The 22,215-nt window shown below is 40.8% G+C and overlaps 2 protein-coding genes across 6 annotated transcripts in view; one reads left to right on the forward strand and one right to left on the reverse strand.

Moving 5' to 3' along the window:
- Positions 1 to 6,593, forward strand: part of itga5 (integrin, alpha 5 (fibronectin receptor, alpha polypeptide)) — a 50,562-nt gene extending 43,969 nt beyond the window's left edge. Inside the window, exons 27-30 of the mRNA XM_047362547.1 lie at positions 1,768 to 1,881; positions 2,470 to 2,571; positions 2,648 to 2,770; positions 3,784 to 6,593. Of these exons, the coding sequence (XP_047218503.1) occupies positions 1,768 to 1,881; positions 2,470 to 2,571; positions 2,648 to 2,770; positions 3,784 to 3,867 (423 nt within the window). The 3' untranslated portion in view covers positions 3,868 to 6,593. The remainder of the gene's footprint in view (positions 1 to 1,767; positions 1,882 to 2,469; positions 2,572 to 2,647; positions 2,771 to 3,783) is intronic.
- A 15-nt stretch (positions 6,594 to 6,608) lies between these two features.
- The window catches only part of rapgef3 (Rap guanine nucleotide exchange factor (GEF) 3), a 54,499-nt gene continuing 38,892 nt past the window's right edge, over positions 6,609 to 22,215 (reverse strand). For all 5 annotated transcript variants that reach the window (XM_047362578.1, XM_047362568.1, XM_047362573.1 and 2 more), the window contains 11 exons: positions 14,148 to 14,285; positions 13,924 to 14,021; positions 12,058 to 12,183; positions 11,631 to 11,812; positions 10,614 to 10,704; positions 10,474 to 10,524; positions 10,282 to 10,369; positions 10,142 to 10,206; positions 9,984 to 10,038; positions 9,797 to 9,868; positions 6,609 to 7,240 (listed from right to left, as the gene is read on the reverse strand). In XM_047362578.1, the coding sequence (XP_047218534.1) occupies positions 7,122 to 7,240; positions 9,797 to 9,868; positions 9,984 to 10,038; positions 10,142 to 10,206; positions 10,282 to 10,369; positions 10,474 to 10,524; positions 10,614 to 10,704; positions 11,631 to 11,812; positions 12,058 to 12,183; positions 13,924 to 14,021; positions 14,148 to 14,285 (1,085 nt within the window). In that variant the 3' untranslated portion in view covers positions 6,609 to 7,121. The remainder of the gene's footprint in view (positions 7,241 to 9,796; positions 9,869 to 9,983; positions 10,039 to 10,141; positions 10,207 to 10,281; positions 10,370 to 10,473; positions 10,525 to 10,613; positions 10,705 to 11,630; positions 11,813 to 12,057; positions 12,184 to 13,923; positions 14,022 to 14,147; positions 14,286 to 22,215) is intronic.

The raw sequence follows: 22,215 nt of genomic DNA on the forward strand, positions 1-22,215 counted from the left end.
TCTTTTAAATCACATTTAATCTGAATTTACAAAGCTCTTTACAGAATCTAAAAAGAAGAGGCAGGGAGGCCAACAAAAAATGCTAAAATGCTGAACTAAGCTAATAAAACAATAAGACAAATAATTTCCTATGGTATATTTTGTCAATAACAATTATATTTATAATAATTATATTTATTTTGTGCAAACAGAAGAGGCAAATCTAAACATTAAAATGTTAAAACATTATTAAGATGTTACAATTATAAAACCCTGAAAAATGAACCTAAAAGTCCTTTTACTCGTACTCGTACTCGTCGTACTCGTACTCGTAGTCGTACTCGTTCTCGTCGTACTCGTACTCGTCGTACTCGTACTCGTCGTACTCGTACTCGTCGTACTCGTACTCGTCGTACTCGTACTCGTCATACTCGTACTCGTCGTCTTACGCTTTATCCGGGACCGGGTCGCGGGGGCAGCAGACTCAGCAGAGACGCCCAGACGTCCCTCTCCCCAGACACCTCCTCCAGCTCCTCCGGGGGGAGCCCAAGGCGTTCCCAGGCCAGCCAAGAGACATAGTCCCTCCAGCGTGTCCTGCGCCTCTTCTCGGTGGGAACTGCCTAGCTATTTGTTTAATGTGAAGAACTTTGATGTAGTCCTACATTTCAAAGACAGCTGATTTGGACACATTGCTTATATTTTTTTGTAGCAATTTGGTTTTGTCTTCCATAAATCGATTGTGCTGTTAGCCTTGTATAACCATTTCTAAAAATGACTCCAGCCAACTTTGAATTAGTTTTCTAAATTTCACTCCAATCAGTCACCAATGCCATTAATGGGCTATTTTTACACAGCCCGTGTGTAGGTTATCTCTGCATTAGCTGAGATAACCTAAGCTGAGAGAAATTTCCTGATACTTGGCAAAAAGAAGGGGCAAAGGAAGTGTCTCATTAAACTGATTTGGATCCAGAGATAGGGCACGGTAGAGGACCATGTTTTCAGGGTTAAATTTAGATTGTCAGTGTAAGCTTGTCTATGTATAAGGCAGCAATGATGTCAGTTCAAAATCTTATTTAATTAAATTATGGGAACACCCCTCATGCAAAATTCTGTCATGAAGAATTTGTAAAATGAAGCTGCAAGGCAACCTTAACTGTTGATGTATTTTTTCAGACTTGTGTGGCCCTGCTGCTTCAGGCATCAAGCAGTTCCACCAAGAGGAAGTGAACTGATCTGTTGCCTGTCTGTTTCAATACTCATTAGGTCTGTCTAGGTCTGAGACTAAAGGGATTGGGCGTTTGCGCTACTCCTCTCTTGGGTTTTCCCTGCTTGGTGTAATAAGTAAACTAGTGCTTTCCTGTAGGAAACTTAACAAAACCTCCCAGTGCTGGGGGGGGGGGGGGGTCTAGCTTTAGCATAGGCACTAAAGGACAGTGTGTGCATGTTGTAAAAAATTACAGCTGCATTGTTGAGACCTAATAAAGATTGTGTATTCTACAGTCTTGAGAAAAATGGGCTGGGTTTAATGGTTGGGCAATAATGTGGCAAGTTGTGCATGCTGCATTTTTACAGTCTCATGACATTCCTTCGGTCTAATTTGAAGCAGGCGTGGAATTAGGATAATAACATTGGGCTCTTTGTTACATTTATGTGTCCTGAAGCATTATGACTGTATTTATTACTAGTTTTGCCTTATAAAATTTCACCTGCATTTACTTTAGCTTGTCCTGTTGTGGGACATTTTTGTGGAGATCATTATTTAGTACAACATTCTCTTTTTTCCCAAAGTCTTGCTCCAATGTAGAGTGCTGGACGCTCCAGTGCAACGTGGGTCTCCTGGAGAAGGGAACCACCGCAATCCTCAAAATGCGCTCACGCGTCTGGGCTGAGACCTTCACTGAGGTCAGTGGGAGAACAACCCTGCCATTCAAACTGCCTTCTTCATACATGAACATGTGTTTCCAGCAGAGGAAAGTGCCAGAAAATACATCCCACTAGTTCTTGTGTATTTTCTCATGTCAGGATTTGGCAGGATCTAAGAAGCAAATTTCTTAAAGCTTAAAAAACAAAAAAAACAAAAGTGAAAACCTCAAACAAATCAAAAGCAGAACTCTGTAACACATTTTTTCATGCTCACTTGGCATTTGCAATGGATCTGAATAAGCTTCCACACTGTGTAGATTCACATATTTGCCTAAAGGAACAAAATTGTTGTTTTCTGGAATTGCAGATTGCTACAGATTGCTGTACAGTTTCTTTTTGTTATTCTTGGCTTTGGTATCTGCGCTACATTTGCATCCGCATTTATCAACTGCTGCACATAGTAACATGAGATACGTGTGATCTATTGGGAAATCAGTATCTGTTAGAACCACTAAAAGGATTGGAATACTAAAATAGAAAATGTTTTCTATGGTCTATGTCACCACCTTGTGTAGCGTTTATGTACTTCATACATTTTAAATGTGTTTTTTATGCTTGTCTTTTCAGAGAGCTTACAAGCAATATGTGATGGAATGTCTGGCTAGATTCAATGTAAAAAAGATGCCATATGTAATTCCACCCAAACACTATCCAAGTGGTCAGAAAAAGGTATGTATTGTCTTTAAAAGGACTACTCTACTCAGCTGGATTATTTTAAGCTGAGAAACTGTCTTGTCCTCCACAGGTGGTGACCCCAATAGTTTGGAACAAGCCAGACATTGAAAACTCAGTCCCTCTGTGGATCATCGTCTTGGCCATCCTGGCCGGTTTACTGCTTCTGGCTCTCCTTATCTACGTCCTTTACAGGGTAATTGATTCAGTTAAGCAAAAGGAGTTTGAAATATCACTTTGTTGCTATTGAGATATGTTAAAGGGTATATTTCACCATTTTCAGCCTATTTCATTTGTGTTTGGGCTTTGAAACACATACTTATAACCCTAACCCATATTAAGTTCCATATCTGAATATGAGAAATAATTAAAATACGTTAAAGAAAGGAAGAGGCAGTTAAGAGCACACCTGAAAGTTGCAAAAGAGTGATAATGTCAACTATGTAGCATTAAACTCAAGCATCAGTGCATAACACAATGCATAAAACAAAAGCTAAGACAAAAGTAGTGACAAAAACGTCTGAAGCTTGAAAGCGACTTCATAAAGCAAAATGTACATGGTGAATTGTCAGGAGTCAGGAGAAATCAGGAGTTTGGCCTGCAAACCTCTGGGAGTGTGGAAAAACCACTTTTGGCAAACAGTCAGTCAGTCAGTTATTTTCTACCGCTTATTCCATAGAGGGTCGCGGGGAAGCTAGTGCCTATCTCCAGCAGCCTACGGGCGAGAGGCGGGGTACACCCTGGACAGGGCTTTTGGCAAACACGAACTAGAAAAACACAAATTCTGACATTCAGGAAGAAATAACTTCTGTTCAAGTTCTAACCAACATTGTTACTCTAATGCCCACATGAACAGGCCAGTACCCCCATTTTTTCCAACAACCGTGTTACCAAATTTACATTATATTCACAAGATTTACAGTGGTTGTGAAAACAACTCAAAGTGAAAAGAAGCAGCTGAAAATCCCACCCTTCTGTGCTTATCGATATGCTATGTGATAATCCATATATGGTAATGGCTCCAAGGCTCTTTTTTTGTGTCAGAAAATTCTTTTGAGAGGCTGACTATCATTTATTTGTTTTGTGCTTTAAAGAGTTTTAGGTTTTCAGTGTCTAAAATAGGATCACATTTGAAGAACATGTGTATAAGATGATCAGGAGTGTGTTCACATCTAATTTTCCACATGTCTGATTTTTATCTCCTTGCAGTTTGGCTTCTTCAAGCGATCTCTACCTTACGGCACTGCCATGGAGAAAGCCCAACTCAAACCACAGGCTGCCTCTGAGGCCTAACTGACTGACTGAACTACCAGAACCACAATATCTGGCCCAATGATTGCGATGGAGAAACACAACGGAACATGTGGCGTGGATCAGAGTTGCGTGAACAAGAGACTACTGGAACTCCGCTGTGCTGCACTAGAGGAAGACAAAAACCCAAGAATCTACAAGCCAAATGAATGTTTTTTTATTTATATCTCTTTTTTTTTTTACCCTGTTGGGATTGTCGTCAAACAGAACTTATCTCTGTGCCTAAAAACAAATCTTAGACTATAGAGCAAAAACAAGCACACAGGCTGTCATTGTCCTGTGCATACAGGAACATGTTAGGTTTACTTTTGAAGATGTCTGTGATGAAGACCTGTTTAGCTGCTTCATATTGGTGCTAATGATTGGATATGTTTGCTGCCTTCAAGAGAGGATTGTTTTTCAGGTTGAAAACTGATTAGCAGGATCCAGGGTGCATTACATTTAAAGATACATGATAACCTGTGTAAAAGCTAAAATGAATTGTTAGACCCTGTTTTTACACCTTAAACTGTGCGAGCCGTTGCCGTTTTCCAGCTCAGTTCTCGCTGGGGTGCATCCCCGCTACTATGCAACCCCTGAACAGGAAAAGCGGGTATTAAAAATGCTTTAGATGGATGTTTCTCAGCTGTACATGGAAGTGATCACTTTCTGCCTCAGGTTGGTGGACAGTGTTTGTATTTTTTATTTTTTTGCACTCAAAGGAGATCTACTGATATTTTTTTCCAAATACACCAAAGACTGACTGAACTTCCTTTGAGATTTGACTTTGACTCCTACTGATCACTTTGTCCAAGTCCTGTATGTGTTTTCAGGCTGCCATTGTTGGCATAGTGGCGTTAGTTAACTGGGATGGGACTGGAACCACCACAGACCTGTGGAACCTCATGTTGAAGCAGCGTGGTCCTCTCTTGTCTTCTGCTTGGGTTGTGATGCTTATAGGGTAAAGCACATCAGAGTTGTTGGCCATGGTAGCATGTTGAAAACTGAAAAAGACAGGACAGACAGCCTTGATGTAGCCCTGGCAGGAGGCTGAAGAACGATGGATCCTATTTCAGCTTACAGTGTGTTGCTGAATCAGATACTGTATTTTTCTTTTTTTTTAAATGAGTAAAATGAATGAGACACAGCTGACATAATCCCACTACCAAAAAAAGGCTACAGGGACTGAACAATATAATTCATTGTATTTGTTTCTTTTGTCATATACAGGCACATCTTAATAAATTGAAATATCAGCAAAAAGTACATTTATTTCAGCAATTTGGTTTAAAACATGATACTCGTAAAGATGTATTATTTTATTTCACAACCCTCTCAGGGCTACTAAATGCAACACTCTGTGAACAGCCACCTTTTTTTTTTAATCAATGACTGTGGCTTACCCTCCATGTGGAGAGTGTCAGTGTTAGCTAAGCATCCTCAATGTTCAGCAGTCTTCCTCATAATTGCATAGACTATGGCATGGCTATAAGATAACATTTCTCTAGTAATAATGTTTTTTTATTTATTAGTCTTATGTAATGTGCAAATTTTCTGAAAAATATAATAATCATCAAAATTAACAGAAATTACTCCTTTAAATATATCACTGCTTTTTACTTTTAAAATTGAATTAAATAAATTGCTGATATTTAAATTTATTAAGATGGACCTTCGCGCAGGTTTATGTGCCTTAATGTAAATACTTCATGTCTGTGGGTTAGCGTTAGGGTTGCTTGTGTGTACGTGTGACGCCATGTGTTCATGGTTTTGTGAGAATGATATATTTAAGTTTTTTTGTTCATGAGTGTTTATGGTTATTACCTTTCCCACTGCCTAGTCCTTTGTAGCTTGAGATAATTGGGGTAACAGTTTGTATTAATATTAAACATAACAGCATAAATACCTCAAACAAAGGGATAACAACTAGGCACTGGGAACTACACAATGTTTGGAAGTGCAATATTTATATTCACTCTTTTTAATGTATCACTGCTTTTATTTGATGTCTGTTTTAAATCAGAAATTGAGGACGTAGACTAAATCCCTTGTTGGTTTCTGTTTGTTTTTATGTTTAACTTGCTTTGTCACTGCTAATAGAGTGGAATCTAAAAAGACTTTCCCCAACTCCTGATATACTCATCACTTCACTGGACTGCTCTGAACTTCCTTCACTATCCCACAGATTTTTATAACACAGGTTGATGCTGAAACAAAGCCACCATTAGCATGCTTGAATAGGCTTGCATAGTTTGATCATTTACATGCTTTGCTTTTGCAGCTGTTCAAACACAACCGTTTCAGTTAACATGTGTTGAACACATTTTTCCCTCACTAGACTCATAATGCATCCTGATCAGAGGGTGATTTATGTCCACCTGGACTAGAAAAGCTCCATTAGTTATGGACCTAAAACCTTCATCTTAGACATTCTTTTTTGAAATTTATTTCCTTAAATTTGTCTAAGACAGGACCATTCTACGTTGTCCTCCATTGTTACTTCAGGAGAAGGCACTGGTAATTATTTTATTTTTTTATGTCTTCATCCACTTTCTCTCTCCAGGACATTCTAAAATAAGTTGTACATATTTGTGACAAGGAGAGTTTTGACTGATTGGTTGAGAAATTTCTCACCCCATATTGGGGAGACTTTTTTTGTGCCAGGTGGAAGGTCTGTTTTTACCTGCTTTGGTTTGTACTTTAAATAATAAAAAAAAAATAATTTAAAATAAAGTGTAACCTCATTGGGTATGCATAACTTGGAAAATAATTTATTTGGAAAACATCATATGAAAGTATGTGCATGTCAGTTTGTGGCCTTGTTGCCCAAATTTATAATACAATATATTACTTTAAAAGGGAATACACAAGTGCTTAAAAAGCCAAGGTTATTTGTGGTACAGATGAGTAGCGTGTGTTGTGTGACTTGTCAACTGGATTTTCCACAGCATGTAGATTACAACATGTCGTATAAAAAATGAAACATTTACAGCAGATATAGAGCAACACACTACATGTTAGTACATTGCCTTTATGGGCTGATGTAAGGCATGTTTGGTAAAAACATTCCCAGCTGTCCTGTGGTTCAGCACTGAAGTCATTACTATGCATGCTGCACATTTTCATTCTGTGCTGTGAACTGCAGAAAGATCCATTCTATCAGGTGATTGTAAAAGTTTAGGTAATCCTTGGAATCCAGTTTCTGCTTCTGATTTAGATATAAACTTAAAGTCTTTCTACATCCAGAAGCTGGTGTCTTAGCATTCGATTGTTCTCGATAGCTGCGTGAGCTTCCGCTGGTTGTCGATCACCTTCAGGTTTTGAATGTAGTGTCGGATGTTGCTGGGAGTGCGCAGGGGGAGGGCATGGTCGGAATCTGGGTAAGAGGGGGAGAAAACCATTTTTAAATATTCAAGCAGGTTACAAATTTAAACTCACACCAGAAAGGCTGTGGAGAAACTACAGTACCTTGACAAAGTATTTACACCTACTATACCTTGCCACATTTTCTCACAATGCAGCTACAAACCTCAGAATATTTTAATGGGGTTTTATGTGACAGACAAATATCTGCATTTGAATTAAGCTCCTCTGGGTTAAACAATTCATAGACCCACTTTTCCCTGCAATTACTGCTGCTAGTCCTTTGCAGCATGTCTCTATATATGTCTTACACCATGTTTAACCAGGGAGATAATGTGTTTAGGATGATGTTTGTTCTTTAGCTTTCTGCCATACATAAAAGTTTTGCATGTACAGGTCCTTCTCAAAATATTAGCATATTGTGATAAAGTTAATTATTTTCTATAATGTAATGATGAAAATTTAACATTCAAATATTTTAGATTCATTGCACACTAACTGAAATATTTCAGGTCTTTTATTGTCTTAATACGGATGATTTTGGCATACAGCTCATGAAAACCCAAAATTCCTATCTCACAAAATTAGCATATCATTAAAAGGGTCTCTAAACGAGCTATGAAACTAATCATCTGAATCAACGAGTTAACTCTAAACACCTGCAAAAGATTCCTGAGGCCTTTAAAACTCCCAGCCTGGTTCATCACTCAAAACCCCAATCATGGGTAAGACTGCCGACCTGACTGCTGTCCAGAAGGCCACTATTGACACCCTCAAGCAAGAGGGTAAGACACAGAAGGAAATTTCTGAACGAATAGGCTGTTCCCAGAGTGCTGTATCAAGGCACCTCAGTGGGAAGTCTGTGGGAAGGAAAAAGTGTGGCAGAAAACACTGCACAACGAGAAGAGGTGACCGGACCCTGAGGAAGATTGTGGAGAAGGGCCGATTCCAGACCTTGGGGGACCTGCGGAAGCGGTGGACTGAGTCTGGAGTAGAAACATCCAGAGCCACCGTGCACAGGCGTGTGCAGGAAATGGGCTACAGGTGCCGCATTCCCCAGGTCAAGCCACTTTTGAACCAGAAACAACGGCAGAAGCGCCTGACCTGGGCTACAGAGAAGCAGCACTGGACTGTTGCTCAGTGGTCCGAAGTACTTTTTTCGGATGAAAGCAAATTCTGCATGTCATTCGGAAATCAAGGTGCCAGAGTCTGGAGGAAGACTGGGGAGAAGGAAATGCCAAAATGCCAGAAGTCCAGTGTCAAGTACCCACAATCAGTGATGGTCTGGGGTGCCGTGTCAGCTGCTGGTGTTGGTCCACTGTGTTTTATCAAGGGCAGGGTCAATGCAGCTAGCTATCAGGAGATTTTGGAGCACTTCATGCTTCCATCTGCTGAAAAGCTTTATGGAGATGAAGATTTCATTTTTCAGCACGACCTGGCACCTGCTCACAGTGCCAAAACCACTGGTAAATGGTTTACTGACCATGGTATCACTGTGCTCAACTGGCCTGCCAACTCTCCTGACCTGAACCCCATAGAGAATCTGTGGGATATTGTGAAGAGAACGTTGAGAGACTCAAGACCCAACACTCTGGATGAGCTAAAGGCCGCTATTGAAGCATCCTGGGCCTCCATAAGACCTCAGCAGTGCCACAGGCTGATTGCCTCCATGCCATGCCGCATTGAAGCAGTCATTTCTGCAAAAGGATTCCCGACCAAGTATTGAGTGCATAACTGTACATGATTATTTGAAGGTTGACGTTTTTTGTATTAAAAACACTTTTCTTTTATTGGTCGGATGGAATATGCTAATTGTGTGAGATAGGAATTTTGGGTTTTCATGAGCTGTATGCCAAAATCATCCGTATTAAGACAATAAAAGACCTGAAATATTTCAGTTAGTGTGCAATGAATCTAAAATATTTGAATGTTAAATTTTCATCATGACATTATGGAAAATAATGAACTTTATCACAATATGCTAATATTTTGAGAAGGACCTGTACTCCAAAAAGTTGAATTTTTGACTCACCTGACCAGAGCACCTTCTTCAAGATGTCCCCTACATGAATTACGGCAAACTTTAAAAGGGGCATCCTATGGCTTTGTTTCGATAATGAATTTATTCTCGTAACTTCCATTTAGGTCAGATTAATGGAGTGCAGAACTGTAGTTGTCTTGTTAACAGACTTTTCCACCTAAGCTGTGGCTCTGCAGGACCTGCACAGTTATCATGGGCTTCTTGACTGCTGCTCTGACTAATGCTCTCCTTCCCAGCTTGTCAGAAGAGATGAACGGCCTCGACCTGGTAGGTTTGCTACTGTGCCATATTCTTTTCGTTTTTAGTTGTCTGTTAAACGCTTATCATATTTTTTATGACTTAACCCTGATTTAAACTTGGGTTTTATTTAGGAGCATCAGACTAAAAGCAGCTGAGTTCTAATGCACATTACACTTTTCAGATTTTTATTTGTTAAAAACGTTCAAGGGGTGTATACTGTAATAACTGTATTCAAGAATTTTAGGGAAAATGTACTACAAAAGGAAACATTTTGCAGATGCATCTTACACGTAGATAATCGAGCAGCAGGACCATCCAGAAACATCCGATCAGCCAGGCCCCTCTGTGGTGATGAAGGCACTGCAAAGCAGAAAGAGAATATATGAAAGTACGTCCTTCCAGTGTACAGGTTACATGTGTGAGACCTTAGAATGGTGCAATGTTGCTCACACAACAGCATCAATGGTTCACCTACCGTAAGGTTGGCTTCTGCATCCTCGTACAATTTTAACTGTCTTGGCAAGCATTCGCTATGATTAGAAGGAGATAAAACATTTCAGTCCCAGCTCACACAGCTGGACAAATATTTTCACAGAATACAATAAAGAAGGAATAAATATAAACCAGCTGTACCATTTTTTCAAAGTTCACCAGTTTGTCAACGTAGTTTGGGTTGCCTTCATGGATGAATGTCATGTCTGTGTAAAAAAGACCAGCATTCTTAAGTCAAAGACATCATTGAATTTTGGAGGCTGATTGTCGGTGCTATTTACCTTTCAGGAGCAGAGGCATAAAGGGAATGTAAGGAGGACTGAGTTTGGCCACAGCCAGTCGATAGGCCCTGTGGTTGCGTGAAGGATCCTAACAGAACCAGAGAAAGGATGAATACCAGAAGGTTCTATGCACACTACAGACTAATCTGGACCATAGGGCAAAATGAATTGATATGAGAATATGTAGATTACCATCAGTCTCTCATAAACGCAGTAGATTCTTTTAGTTTTGCTTGGTATTCTCTACAAGGTAAAGTCAAAAGCCACATAAGCTAATATAAAACACTTTGTTAGAAAAATATGACACATGAACTATCATCATGTCTGCTCACCTCCCAGGTCTTGTAAAGCCTCTGCACGGCACTGTTGCTCAGACCAAACATCACAGCGAAAAATGAGTTGAGATTTCTCTGCTCCTTTAACCTGAAGACAAGCATGAGTAAAGAGCATCTTTAAGTGGAACCAAAGGTTGATGGTAAACAGCTCGCTGGGATAATGCCTGATTAATTTACAAAAACATCTCCAGAAAACTTAAAATGTTTTAAGAAAAAACATAAACAATTGCAGAATTTGATTCTGGTATCGATCAAAAATTTGGGGACATGTTTACATTGCCTTTCATCATATTTCCTTTAATAACACATCATTTTTTTCAAAGAAGGAAAACCTTCATGCAACCTTGTGCAGATGCTTCCTTCATGCCCACTTTCTGACACCAGCATCTGTCTGGTTAATTTGCTGATCCTAGATGTTTCCAGAATGATACAATTAACAGTTAACCATTCAATAAGTGTCTTTCTTTATCTCAATAAATCAAAAAGGATTTAGTAAAGATAGTTAAGATATATATATATATAAATGAACCAATTACAGCTAAAATTGTTGGTGCTTACTAGAATCCCTACTAATGCTTCTGAAAATAGGGTTAGTACATGGTATTAAAATGCAAAAATGTTTGCAGTTTTCAATATGCCGGTATGTTTAGGATTTTAGGAAGTAGTCCTGCACTCCTAAGGCTGTTGGGATTGTCAATCATTTTAAATTTCTGCAATTAAATTGCAAGAACCAATAAGTAGTAAGTAAGTAAGTAAAGCTGCTGTCACAATGTTTCCTGTCGCATTGAAAAATTATCAGTGCAAAAATAAAAGGACATCACGTTAGGTGTTAATCTGTTTAGTTTTAGGGTCGAGTTTTAAAGTCAGCCAAAATTTGTAATGATTTACCAAAATAGACATGAGTAAATAAGTGAAATGATATTCCTATAAAAATAAACCATCAACCGTTTTTACCATCAACTGCTAAAAACAAACCAAAGAACAAAAAACAGCTTTCTTGTGTCTGACTCTTACACTGAGGCAATTTTGATGAACTTCTTCAGCAGAATGGCTCGTTTCACCAGATCCTCGCAGAGGCACAGCTCAGTCACAATCCAGTACTGGACCACATTAAAGTAGCGCACAAACCGCTCCAGGTTAGCCGTGGTGGCACCTGGAAATTTATGGCGACCAAATATGTAGTAGACAAGCTCTACCTGCAGAAACAGGGACAATTCATCACGATCACATAAAGAGAAAAGAGCCTTGAAGTCACCCACAGCAAAGCTTTCAGGTTTAGAGCTGAGGAAAAGGAAAAGGTGATGTCACAGATTGTTTTACTTTTCATGGCAAACAACTGGAGCTCTCCATGGGTGGTTAACAACATTCTCCACTTTGTTCCTCAGTAAGTAGTTTATATTTTATTGTGAAATGTGATATTTGTGAAAAAATGCACTGTTACCTCATGCATGGCTGTAAACAGTTCCCAGTCATAGTTAGTCAGTTCTGTGGCAATGTCTTTGGAGCTCATCTGCTCAATGAGGTCAGTTGTTCCCTGTTCTGGGCCCTGCTGCTCCTTCAGGGGCCGCTGTAAGAAACAGGGTGAGGAATTAAGAAAAATAAGCAGAAATAAGTGCATAAAGGCATGACTTCTTCTGCTTTTCACATAAAAAAAAAAATGCATAAAATGTGTAAAAAAAAACAAATACAGGTCCTTCTCAAAATATTAGCATATTGTGATAAAGTTAATTATTTTCCATAATGTAATGATGAAAATTTAACATTCATATATTTTAGATTCATTGCACACTAACTGAAATATTTCAGGTCTTTTATTGTCTTAATACGGATGATTTTGGCATACAGCTCATGAAAACCCAAAATTCCTATCTCACAAAATTAGCATATCATTAAAAGGGTCTCTAAACGAGCTATGAACCTAATCATCTGAATCAACGAGTTAACTCTAAACACCTGCAAAAGATTCCTGAGGCCTTTAAAACTCCCAGCCTGGTTCATCACTCAAAACCCCAATCATGGGTAAGACTGCCGACCTGACTGCTGTCCAGAAAGCCACTATTGACACCCTCAAGCAAGAGGGCAAGACAGAGAAAGAAATTTCTGAACGAATAGGCTGTTCCCAGAGTGCTGTATCAAGGCACCTCAGTGGGAAGTCTGTGGGAAGGAAAAAGTGTGGCAGAAAACGCTGCACAACGAGAAGAGGTGACCGGACCCTGAGGAAGATTGTGGAGAAAGGCCGATTCCAGACCTTGGGGGACCTGCGGAAGCAGTGGACTGAGTCTGGAGTAGAAACATCCAGAGCCACCGTGCACAGGCGTGTGCAGGAAATGGGCTACAGGTGCCGCATTCCCCAGGTCAAGCCACTTTTGAACCAGAAACAGCGGCAGAAGCGCCTGACCTGGGCTACAGAGAAGCAGCACTGGACTGTTGCTCAGTGGTCCAAAGTACTTTTTTCGGATGAAAGCAAATTCTGCATGTCATTCGGAAATCAAGGTGCCAGAGTCTGGAGGAAGACTGGGGAGAAGGAAATGCCAAAATGCCAGAAGTCCAGTGTCAAGTACCCACAGTCAGTGATGGTCTGGGGTGCCGTGTCAGCTGCTGGTGTTGGTCCACTGTGTTTTATCAAGGGCAGGGTCAATGCAGCTAGCTATCAGGAGATTTTGGAGCACTTCATGCTTCCATCTGCTGAAAAGCTTTATGGAGATGAAGATTTCATTTTTCAGCACGACCTGGCACCTGCTCACAGTGCCAAAACCACTGGTAAATGGTTTACTGACCATGGTATCACTGTGCTCAATTGGCCTGCCAACTCTCCTGACCTGAACCCCATAGAGAATCTGTGGGATATTGTGAAGAGAACGTTGAGAGACTCAAGACCCAACACTCTGGATGAGCTAAAGGCCGCTATCGAAGCATCCTGGGCCTCCATAAGACCTCAGCAGTGCCACAGGCTGATTGCCTCCATGCCACGCCACATTGAAGCAGTCATTTCTGCAAAAGGATTCCCGACCAAGTATTGAGTGCATAACTGTACATGATTATTTGAAGGTTGACGTTTTTTGTATTAAAAACACTTTTCTTTTATTGGTCGGATGAAATATGCTAATTTTGTGAGATAGGAATTTTGGGTTTTCATGAGCTGTATGCCAAAATCATCTGTATTAAGACAATAAAAGACCTGAAATATTTCAGTTAGTATGCAATGAATCTAAAATATATGAATGTTAAATTTTCATCATGACATTATGGAAAATAATGAACTTTATCACAATATGCTAATATTTTGAGAAGGACCTGTATTCCTCACCAGTTGTTCCACTTCGCTGCTTGTGCAGATGAACAGTCTCTCGTTGAGACCCAGTGCAGTGTAGACGGCAGTTGAATCTAGCTTTAACTGCACTCTTTCTGTATGCAAATTACATAAATATAAATACTTATATTTATATATTACGTGAAATAAATACATATTATTTATGCTCGATGTGTATTTAAAGTGTATATAAATACTGGGAAAAAAGGAAAGAGTCCCACCTCCACTGGAGTTCATTTTGACCAGTACATGATCTCCATCTGCTCTAACTATTGCAGACATCACCTCTTGAACAGATGAGTTTACTGGGAGCATCAAGGAGAGGGGTTTGCTGTCTGGCTTGTAGATCTCATACAACACTGGAGTGAGCGGAAACAGAACACAAAACATCAACATTTTCTGATTAATGCTTGAGAACTTGTATCAGCTCAACTTTCTCTATAGAGACATGCGCAAAAACATATGAGTAAAAACAAAAAGCTATCTAAACATTCCTAACAATTCGCGAGGTAACTGTCAGCATGTCAACATTTAGTCGTAATATTCAGCATACATTCCTAAAGCACAATGGTTTGACAGTTTCTAGTACAAATAAAGGTGTAATTGTTAATTTTCTTACACCTATCATATTAGGTGCCCTTCACATTTATTGGCACCCCTGATAAAGACTGAAAAAGCCTTGAAATACATTGTAATGGAGACTTGGAGGCCAAGATGCAACTCCTTTCTTACAGTTTTCAAACATTGAGCTTTGGTGATTTTTACCTCTCCTACCATCCTCCTCAGTGTGTGTGGTTAAAAAAAAATAAACTTGGGTTCTTCTCACAGTCCCAGTTATGTTAAACCTTTTAATCACTGCTCTGACTATAGGTATGGACAGGTTTAGGTGAGTAGCTATTTTCTTGTCGCCTTTTGCTGACTTGTGAAGATCAAAACCCTCTTACTTAAAATGCATGTTCTCTTGTCTTTGCCATTTTCAAGATTGGCTAAGAGAAATTGGCCTTTGTATCACATCATGTTTACACTCAGGAAAACAGGATATCGTGGGATAACAATACTACAGCCGTACTGTCAAGTGCCTTGACAGTATGGCTGCAACTAACAATTATTTTGCTAATCGCTTAATCTGCTGACTAATTGTTCAATTAATAATCTGATACATAAGGTGCTTAATAGGGGAGTTTTTACAGAATTTGAACCTAAAACTATTTGAAGCTAAAGCTATGCCACTCGAGGAGTGCTGGAAAGAGTATATTTACAGACCAATAAGGCTTTTCATCTTAAATGCAAAATATATAAACTTTTTGTACAGTTTTGGCTTAATTACTGCTCTAAGTAGGTTGTTCTTTCAGCCAATGGCATGTTTTATAGTCTCTGTATACTCCAGTTAATGATTATTTGATTACTAAATTAGTTGACAAATGTTTCAATAATTGCTTTATCAAGATTTATCCTATTAAGTTTCAGTCCTACTTGACAGTCTGATCAAAATATAAACGACACAAATGCTTCAGCTAAATTAGATTTATAGGAATTGTAAGAAGTCCCAGTAACAGTAGACCAGGAATTTTGTTAAAACCAATTTTTTCTAAACAAATGGTGAATTTTTTTTATTTTGCAGTGACATTATGCTGCAATAAAATATCTTTATCAGGGGTGTCAATATGTGTGGAGAGGGGACACACATTGATGCCCCTGGTAGCAGAGCTATTGCTTGAAATTTCTGTTGGAGCCTCATTGAGCCACGGTGTGTCACAGTTTTCGTGCATTGAAGGTAGAAACTTTCAAACAGGTGAAACGTGTTGGTGGTGGGAAAGACCAAACTGCTTTTGACCATTGCACTACTGTAGAGATAAGATATTTGTTGGACCTTATTTCGATGTATAAACTGCAATATTGTTATCTAAATATCTGATATGTGAAAAACTAAGTAATGAAGGAAGCACATTTAAACATTAGAAGCAATCATTAAACAAATGCAGTACACGTTCATGCTGCCATTTCTATACCTCGGTGGCTTTAAGTGTTACTTAGAGATTCATAACACCTTTTCAAAGGCCACTACAAAACATTAAAATGTGTTCTCTTTTCTTTGGCTCTCTCACCGCACTATTTTGTGCGGTCCTGTGATGTCCAGTAACTATGGTGTGATTGGTCCAAAATTTGAAGTGGGTGTAGTTACTGCATTGATGTATCCTGCAGCAGGATTGAGTTTCATGTCAGGGATGAAATGTCCTAACGAGAACAAATTTGTGTTATTGTTCTTGGTAACTCGAGTGAACAAGTAGTTTTCTCTGTTGTTGCTGAGTCTGTACAAGCCTTTATGAGCACACACTGTTGGGGCCATCCATTTTGGTCGCACATTTTGACACAACAGACGTTGCAGCTCTTACGTCACCAAGAGTGTAAAACCCAGAAGAGTTTCGTTGCCATTTCCCGCCTGTCTCACAGGACAGCGTATTGGAGGCTCGCAGGCGAACTTTTGCTCCACAAGGCCATTCCTGGAAGAGCTTGAAAGCTGGAAATCTGTCTGATACGAGAAGATCAGGAGATTTATTTACCGATCGAAGACCACGCCCACACCCGGCGCAGGTGGAAACCCACAGAGGTTCTATGTCCAAGGAGATGAGTTTTCCTCCTTGTTATTCAATCGACTAACAGTTCATCTTTTCCCCTCCTGGGCGGATGAGAAATTACCGTTTTTTCCTTTAATTTGATCACGGAAGTGTGATCCCCCTCCCATCCTTTTTCTTCAGACCTGATCCCTCTTCGACCAGTGGAGAGCAGAAATCAACCTCAAAGTAATGTCGTTCTTTTCATAGTAAACCGGATAGGTGCATTTAGAGGTCTGGGCAGGATGAGGCATAGTTAATGTGATGTAGGATCACCAGTAGTTTAATCTCAGGTATTAACTTGTTGCATTCAATACCGATTGAATTATGTTATGCTGCGCTGCGTTTTGATTTGCTGCGCAAGCGCTGCTGAATTGTGCGTGGTTAATGTTTGTCTGGCTGATCTCTAATCAACCAGGAGTTAGAAGTTGGACTTTTAAAAGTTTTTCATTCAAAGCAACTGCGGTCTGGGCCTCGTCCGACCTCTCTTTGTTCCAGTTTTATTGCTGGAGATTTTCCACTGAGTTCCCGCCTCAAATCTTTGTCAAGATTTGGAGCGATCAGCTGATAGTGGCTAAAGGGGCGTGGCTCCACCGTTTTATCAGCTGATCGTTGCGATGAGACATCAACACAACAGGAGGATCTCTTTCCATTTAACCCAAATTACATATTTTGTCCATAAAACTACTGGTTTGATCTTCATAGACACTAAATGCATATATATATTTTTATTTTATTATTATTGTTAGGTAGTCATTTTATTCCCTTTGTGTAGAATGATGCTTGTTAGTTAGGTGAAGGTTTTTGGACCAGAATAATGGTATATCAGGATTATTTGGCTTCAATAAATCTTCATATATATAATTAAGAGAAGCGTTTGTGTTTATTTCGTGCAAGAGTGATTTATCTGTCAAAACAAGGTAGAAGTTCCCCCACCTTCGGTGAAGCGGTTGAATAAACAGCGACAGTTGGTGGTTTTGGTTAATAATTTGTAATTATTAAAGAGCTTTGAGCCCATAATCACAACACCAGAGAATATCTCTGATTTCTATTCGTAAGTAAGGATTTTTGGTTAAGAAATAGATGTTTTTCAAATTATGATTTTAAATTATAATTCTTGATGAATATTAATTAATCAATAATCATAATCCTTACATTAAATGGCATTCCCTAAGACGGGCCTTAAAATGACAGATACCACTGTTGCACAAAGTAACACATTTGTGAGATCCTGGAAACTCTGTTGTGAGATTTGGTAAAATTTTGCAGTTGTAAGCTGGAGGAGGTATCTTGACTAATATTGGCTCAATTCTACTGCAGAGAAGTAATAATATACTCCTAATAGTAATAGTTTTTCTAAGGTGCTTTTGTGGACGCAAGGTAGATGTTTTGTGTAGTTTATGGGGAAATTCAACGTATATTGCCAGCTTGTCAAAGCAACCCCTGCTGGCAGTCAGCTTGTTGCCAGAGCAACCAAAAATTTCTGGCACAGTAGGAGGCATCCTACTATCTGCCGTTGGTGTAACTACAGCTACAACTAACACTCTCCCAGTCAGGGAGGAAGCAACACTACGGTCTTGTGGCCATTGAGTGAATTACAGTTGCAACAGGATTTTCTCCGCTGCAGACAGGCGTTTAGTGCCATCTTGTGGTCACTAGTGAGAATTACAGTTGGTGCCACAGAATTTAACTAATTTGATTAGTTTTATTAACACAGGCAGATGATCCCATCACCGATGATCAAAGGACATAGCTTGAGCTAAAATCAAGTTATTGATCATTCATTGCCACTTCTGCTCTGAAATTTATGCATTTTTGCTGGGTTTTCTTGTGCGTGTGAAGCATGTTTTAACCGGACTCGCATAACTAACTTTAGTTGTTTAACTTGGTAGGTCCTGCAAGAAAGTAAATAACCCATAGTATGAATCACTAATATTAATTTGAAGCTAAGAATAGCGTTGAATGTTTTAGTTTTATTTATCCCACTTTAAAAATTTTATTTTAAAATTTGGGTTTTGTTTCAAAACATTTTTTGTGTGTTTTGCTTTTTATTTCCATTAAAGCATAGACCTGGGTAAGCCACAGTTTGAACGGTCAAACCTGTGTGCCCATTTTAAGCAAACCTATACAGATACATATATATATATATATATATATATATATATATATATATATATATATATATATATATATATATATATATGAATCACACAGCTAGCTGAGTGCTTAGTCTGTTTGTGTTGCTGCTAATTGATTTTAGCGATCATTCAAAACTAAACAGCTTAGTCTGTTACTACTGGTAATTTTAGTGGTCATTCATAGCTGAACAGCTTTGTTTGTTGTTGTGCATTTTGGCCAAAGATGGAGAAAACATCCCAGACTGCAACTGGAGATGTGAGTCAGGAGGGCCCCACAGAAATGCAGGCACAGGAACCAATTGGAGCTTTGATTTTATTGTTATCAAAGGAGCGTAAAGCTCTTAATGATTATAGCATTGAGGATTGTGAAGCAAGGATACAGGAATTGCTCCAGGTCATTAAGAACCCACCAACAGACACACAGGTGGCTGATGTGTTAGGACAGCTCACTCTTTTATATCAGCAAAGGGTCAAGTTGGAAGTTGACCAGCGTTTTAAACTACAGTTTATGCTGAATAATACTTAGCAGACACCAGAGGCAACTAGGTGCGAACTGTTAGAAGTGGAAAAGAGGTTGGAAGCTGCCAGAATGTTGGAGGTAGCTGAGCGTAGCCAGGATACACCCCCATCCCCGGAGGACTGGGGGGTGGAGATAAATCCTGTCTCACAGGTTGAAACCTCTGAAGCTGAGCCACACGTGCAACACCCTGAGAGAACCTTCCACTCAGAGCTGGAAAACGTAGAAGCTGCTCCCCAGAGACAACCTTCCCAAGCTTGTGGTTTTGCCCACACATCCACAGAGCCCAGAACAGGTATGAGTAGGCAGATTAGATTCACTACCCCACTGTAGTAGACAGCCATGAACAATACCTGGCGGTGAACTCACTAGAAGTAAATGGTTCAAGGTTTAGGGGCGAGCAGCCTTCACACATGACTTGCAGGACCCAGCTCTGCGATCCCTCATCTCCACCAAGGCGACATGAGAGCCGTCTCGGGGACTCAGGTGGTTCATGCCGCCCTCAACCGCTGCCCAGGACCCGATTCCCGGGAGCACAGGGCCCACCATTGTACCATGAGCAGCCTCCAGTGCCTCCCCCAAGGGTGAAGCGTGATGCCCTGACACGCAAGGGATGCAGCAGGAGTGAACCTTCAGATGATGACTCAGATGGGCCAGCACCAATCCCTGAGAGTGGATCGTGCACACGCCAACTTGAGTCTCTTGCCCAAGGCATAGAGCGTTTTGACCCTAATAATGAGGAATCAAACATTGATGATTATCTTAGGGGGGTTGAACGCTGCCTTTTAGACCTGTGCTGCCCATCAGCACAGGAAAAGTTGAAGCTCATCTGAAAGACAACATCCAGGAGCGTTCATGTTTTCATGGAGAGCCTGCCCCCTGCAGTCCGAGACCGTTATTCAACCCTCTGTGAAACTTTGAGGGAAGAATATTCTGTGTACACGGACCGGGCCTCCACAACACTTGGTACTTTGGCTATCCAGCAAAAGAAAAGCGAAGCACCCAGAGAGTATTACCAGTGCCTGAGAGCCGCCTACTTCCAAGGTGGTAATGCTCCCAGCATAGAGGAGGAACATGCTTTTAAATCATTATTCCTCCACAACCTTCATGAAACCGTACGTTACGATGTTACTATGTACTGTAAAACAAAAACCCTCACCATGCAGGAGATCCGTAAATACGCTCAGATGGCGTGGGAAACACGTGCAAGCCCTACTAATGGATCAGAAGGAGAGGTTAGAGTTTTACAGGTGCACACAGAAGGTGACAGTCTTGTGTTAGAAGGCAGAGAAATGCCTTCAAACAGAACCCATGTTAAGAACAGATTAAAGGAACAATGTATGTTTGGTCAGCTGGACCGGGGGGGTGGTACTGAGTACCAGCCACAGTCAAAGTTGCTGGACCACTTCCGGTCGAACAGACAACCTGACCATCACGTGAGGCCCAAAGGTAAGCCTGATGGTAAAGGTTGGAGTCAACATGCAGGATGGAACCTGAGGAGAGAGATGAAGGATGCCTTCTGCAAGATTCTGACAGAAGCAGTGTGCCAGGCAAGCGCCCAACCTCCACCATCATTAGAGGCAGCTGACCATCTGGTGAAACCGGATCCAAAACCCCCACCAGCACGACTAGACGTGGACCCAGTCTCCACAGACATCGGAGTCTACCTGCACGGATGGGGAGACAATCCTGGGAAACTCCAAGAACCCCTTGGGACCTCTCCAGGAGAAACACAACAAACCACTTTTCCACTGTTCTTAAGTAAACTGAACCAAAATGAACATACAGGTTACCTATACTGTCTCACCAGTATAGGAGGACATGTCAAACTGAGTTTCCATTTTAAAACAGGATCAGATATCAACCTGATGGGCTCAATCTTGTTTGAGGAGGTGAATAGAGCCATGCTCTTCCTCAGTAAACCATTTCAGGCCGAGGCTTGTGATGTAAGCAGCACCAGCTGGGTGGAGATGGACATCACACTCAAAGACATGACTCTGGTACACCCTATCTATATGTGCACATTGAACACAGAGCTTTTCCTTGGTGGCCAGGACCTGCTGGACAGGCTGGCCCCACTCATTGACTGCCACCAGGACCAACTCTGGGTCCAGGCGGAGGTGCAAACACCACTGGGTGCAAGCAGCAAACCATCCTTGGTGACAAACCAGGTTGCCAGCTTAGAGGAGTCCAAAGAACCTCTCAGGCCCTCGCCGGTGCCAGACATGGGCACCTCTGGGACACAGCTGCACGCAGCCACCCAGAAAACTCTTCCCAGATGCAGTCATGCATCATTTCTTCACTCTTTAAAGAACCCAGGTGTGAAACCTCACAACCCCAAATTGGTGGAAGATGTACACCTGGAAACCATGTTCATACCAGAAGTGCTTCTAGCTTTCTGGCTAGAGAAATTATCAACTGGGAGAGAGCTGTATGACCGCTTGTGCCAAGAAGATCCCCTTTTAACTGAGGCACAACACAGCCACACACTCCTTTTAGCAGACGGGCTCCGCCCTCTCCTCAAGACAGCCAGAGTGTGGTCACATTATCCTACGCCCATTACTCTCCTGTAGGAGGCCATAGGAGCTACAAAGCTGCACTCCACACCCTCCAACAGATGGCGTACTGGCCTCCAACGTCTCACGACACTCAGGTCTACATCCAAGGATGCTTAACCTGCTGCCAGTTTCAACCATCCCAGCCAATCGGTCAACCTCCGCTTCAGCGAAGGGGGGTTACATTACTTTGGTTCCACCTTCAGACCAACTGGGTCGAACCAGCTCCAAAATTAGCAGGAGGTAACACATTCCTCCTAACTGTGACATGCAGCTTTATTAAGTCAGCACCAAATGACACTGTCATCCCAGCTGTAGCTGTTTTGCTGAACCAGATAAAGTTCTACATCAAACTCTCCTCCCCAAGAACGGAGCTTGTCTCCATGTCCGGGAAAGGAGAGACCAGTGCGTAGGACCAGTTTAAAGAGGTGCATGTTTCATAAACTCACACTAACATGCACTAACGA

Source organism: Girardinichthys multiradiatus, chromosome 1 (genome assembly GCF_021462225.1).
Source record: "Girardinichthys multiradiatus isolate DD_20200921_A chromosome 1, DD_fGirMul_XY1, whole genome shotgun sequence".
NCBI lineage: Eukaryota > Metazoa > Chordata > Actinopteri > Cyprinodontiformes > Goodeidae > Girardinichthys > Girardinichthys multiradiatus.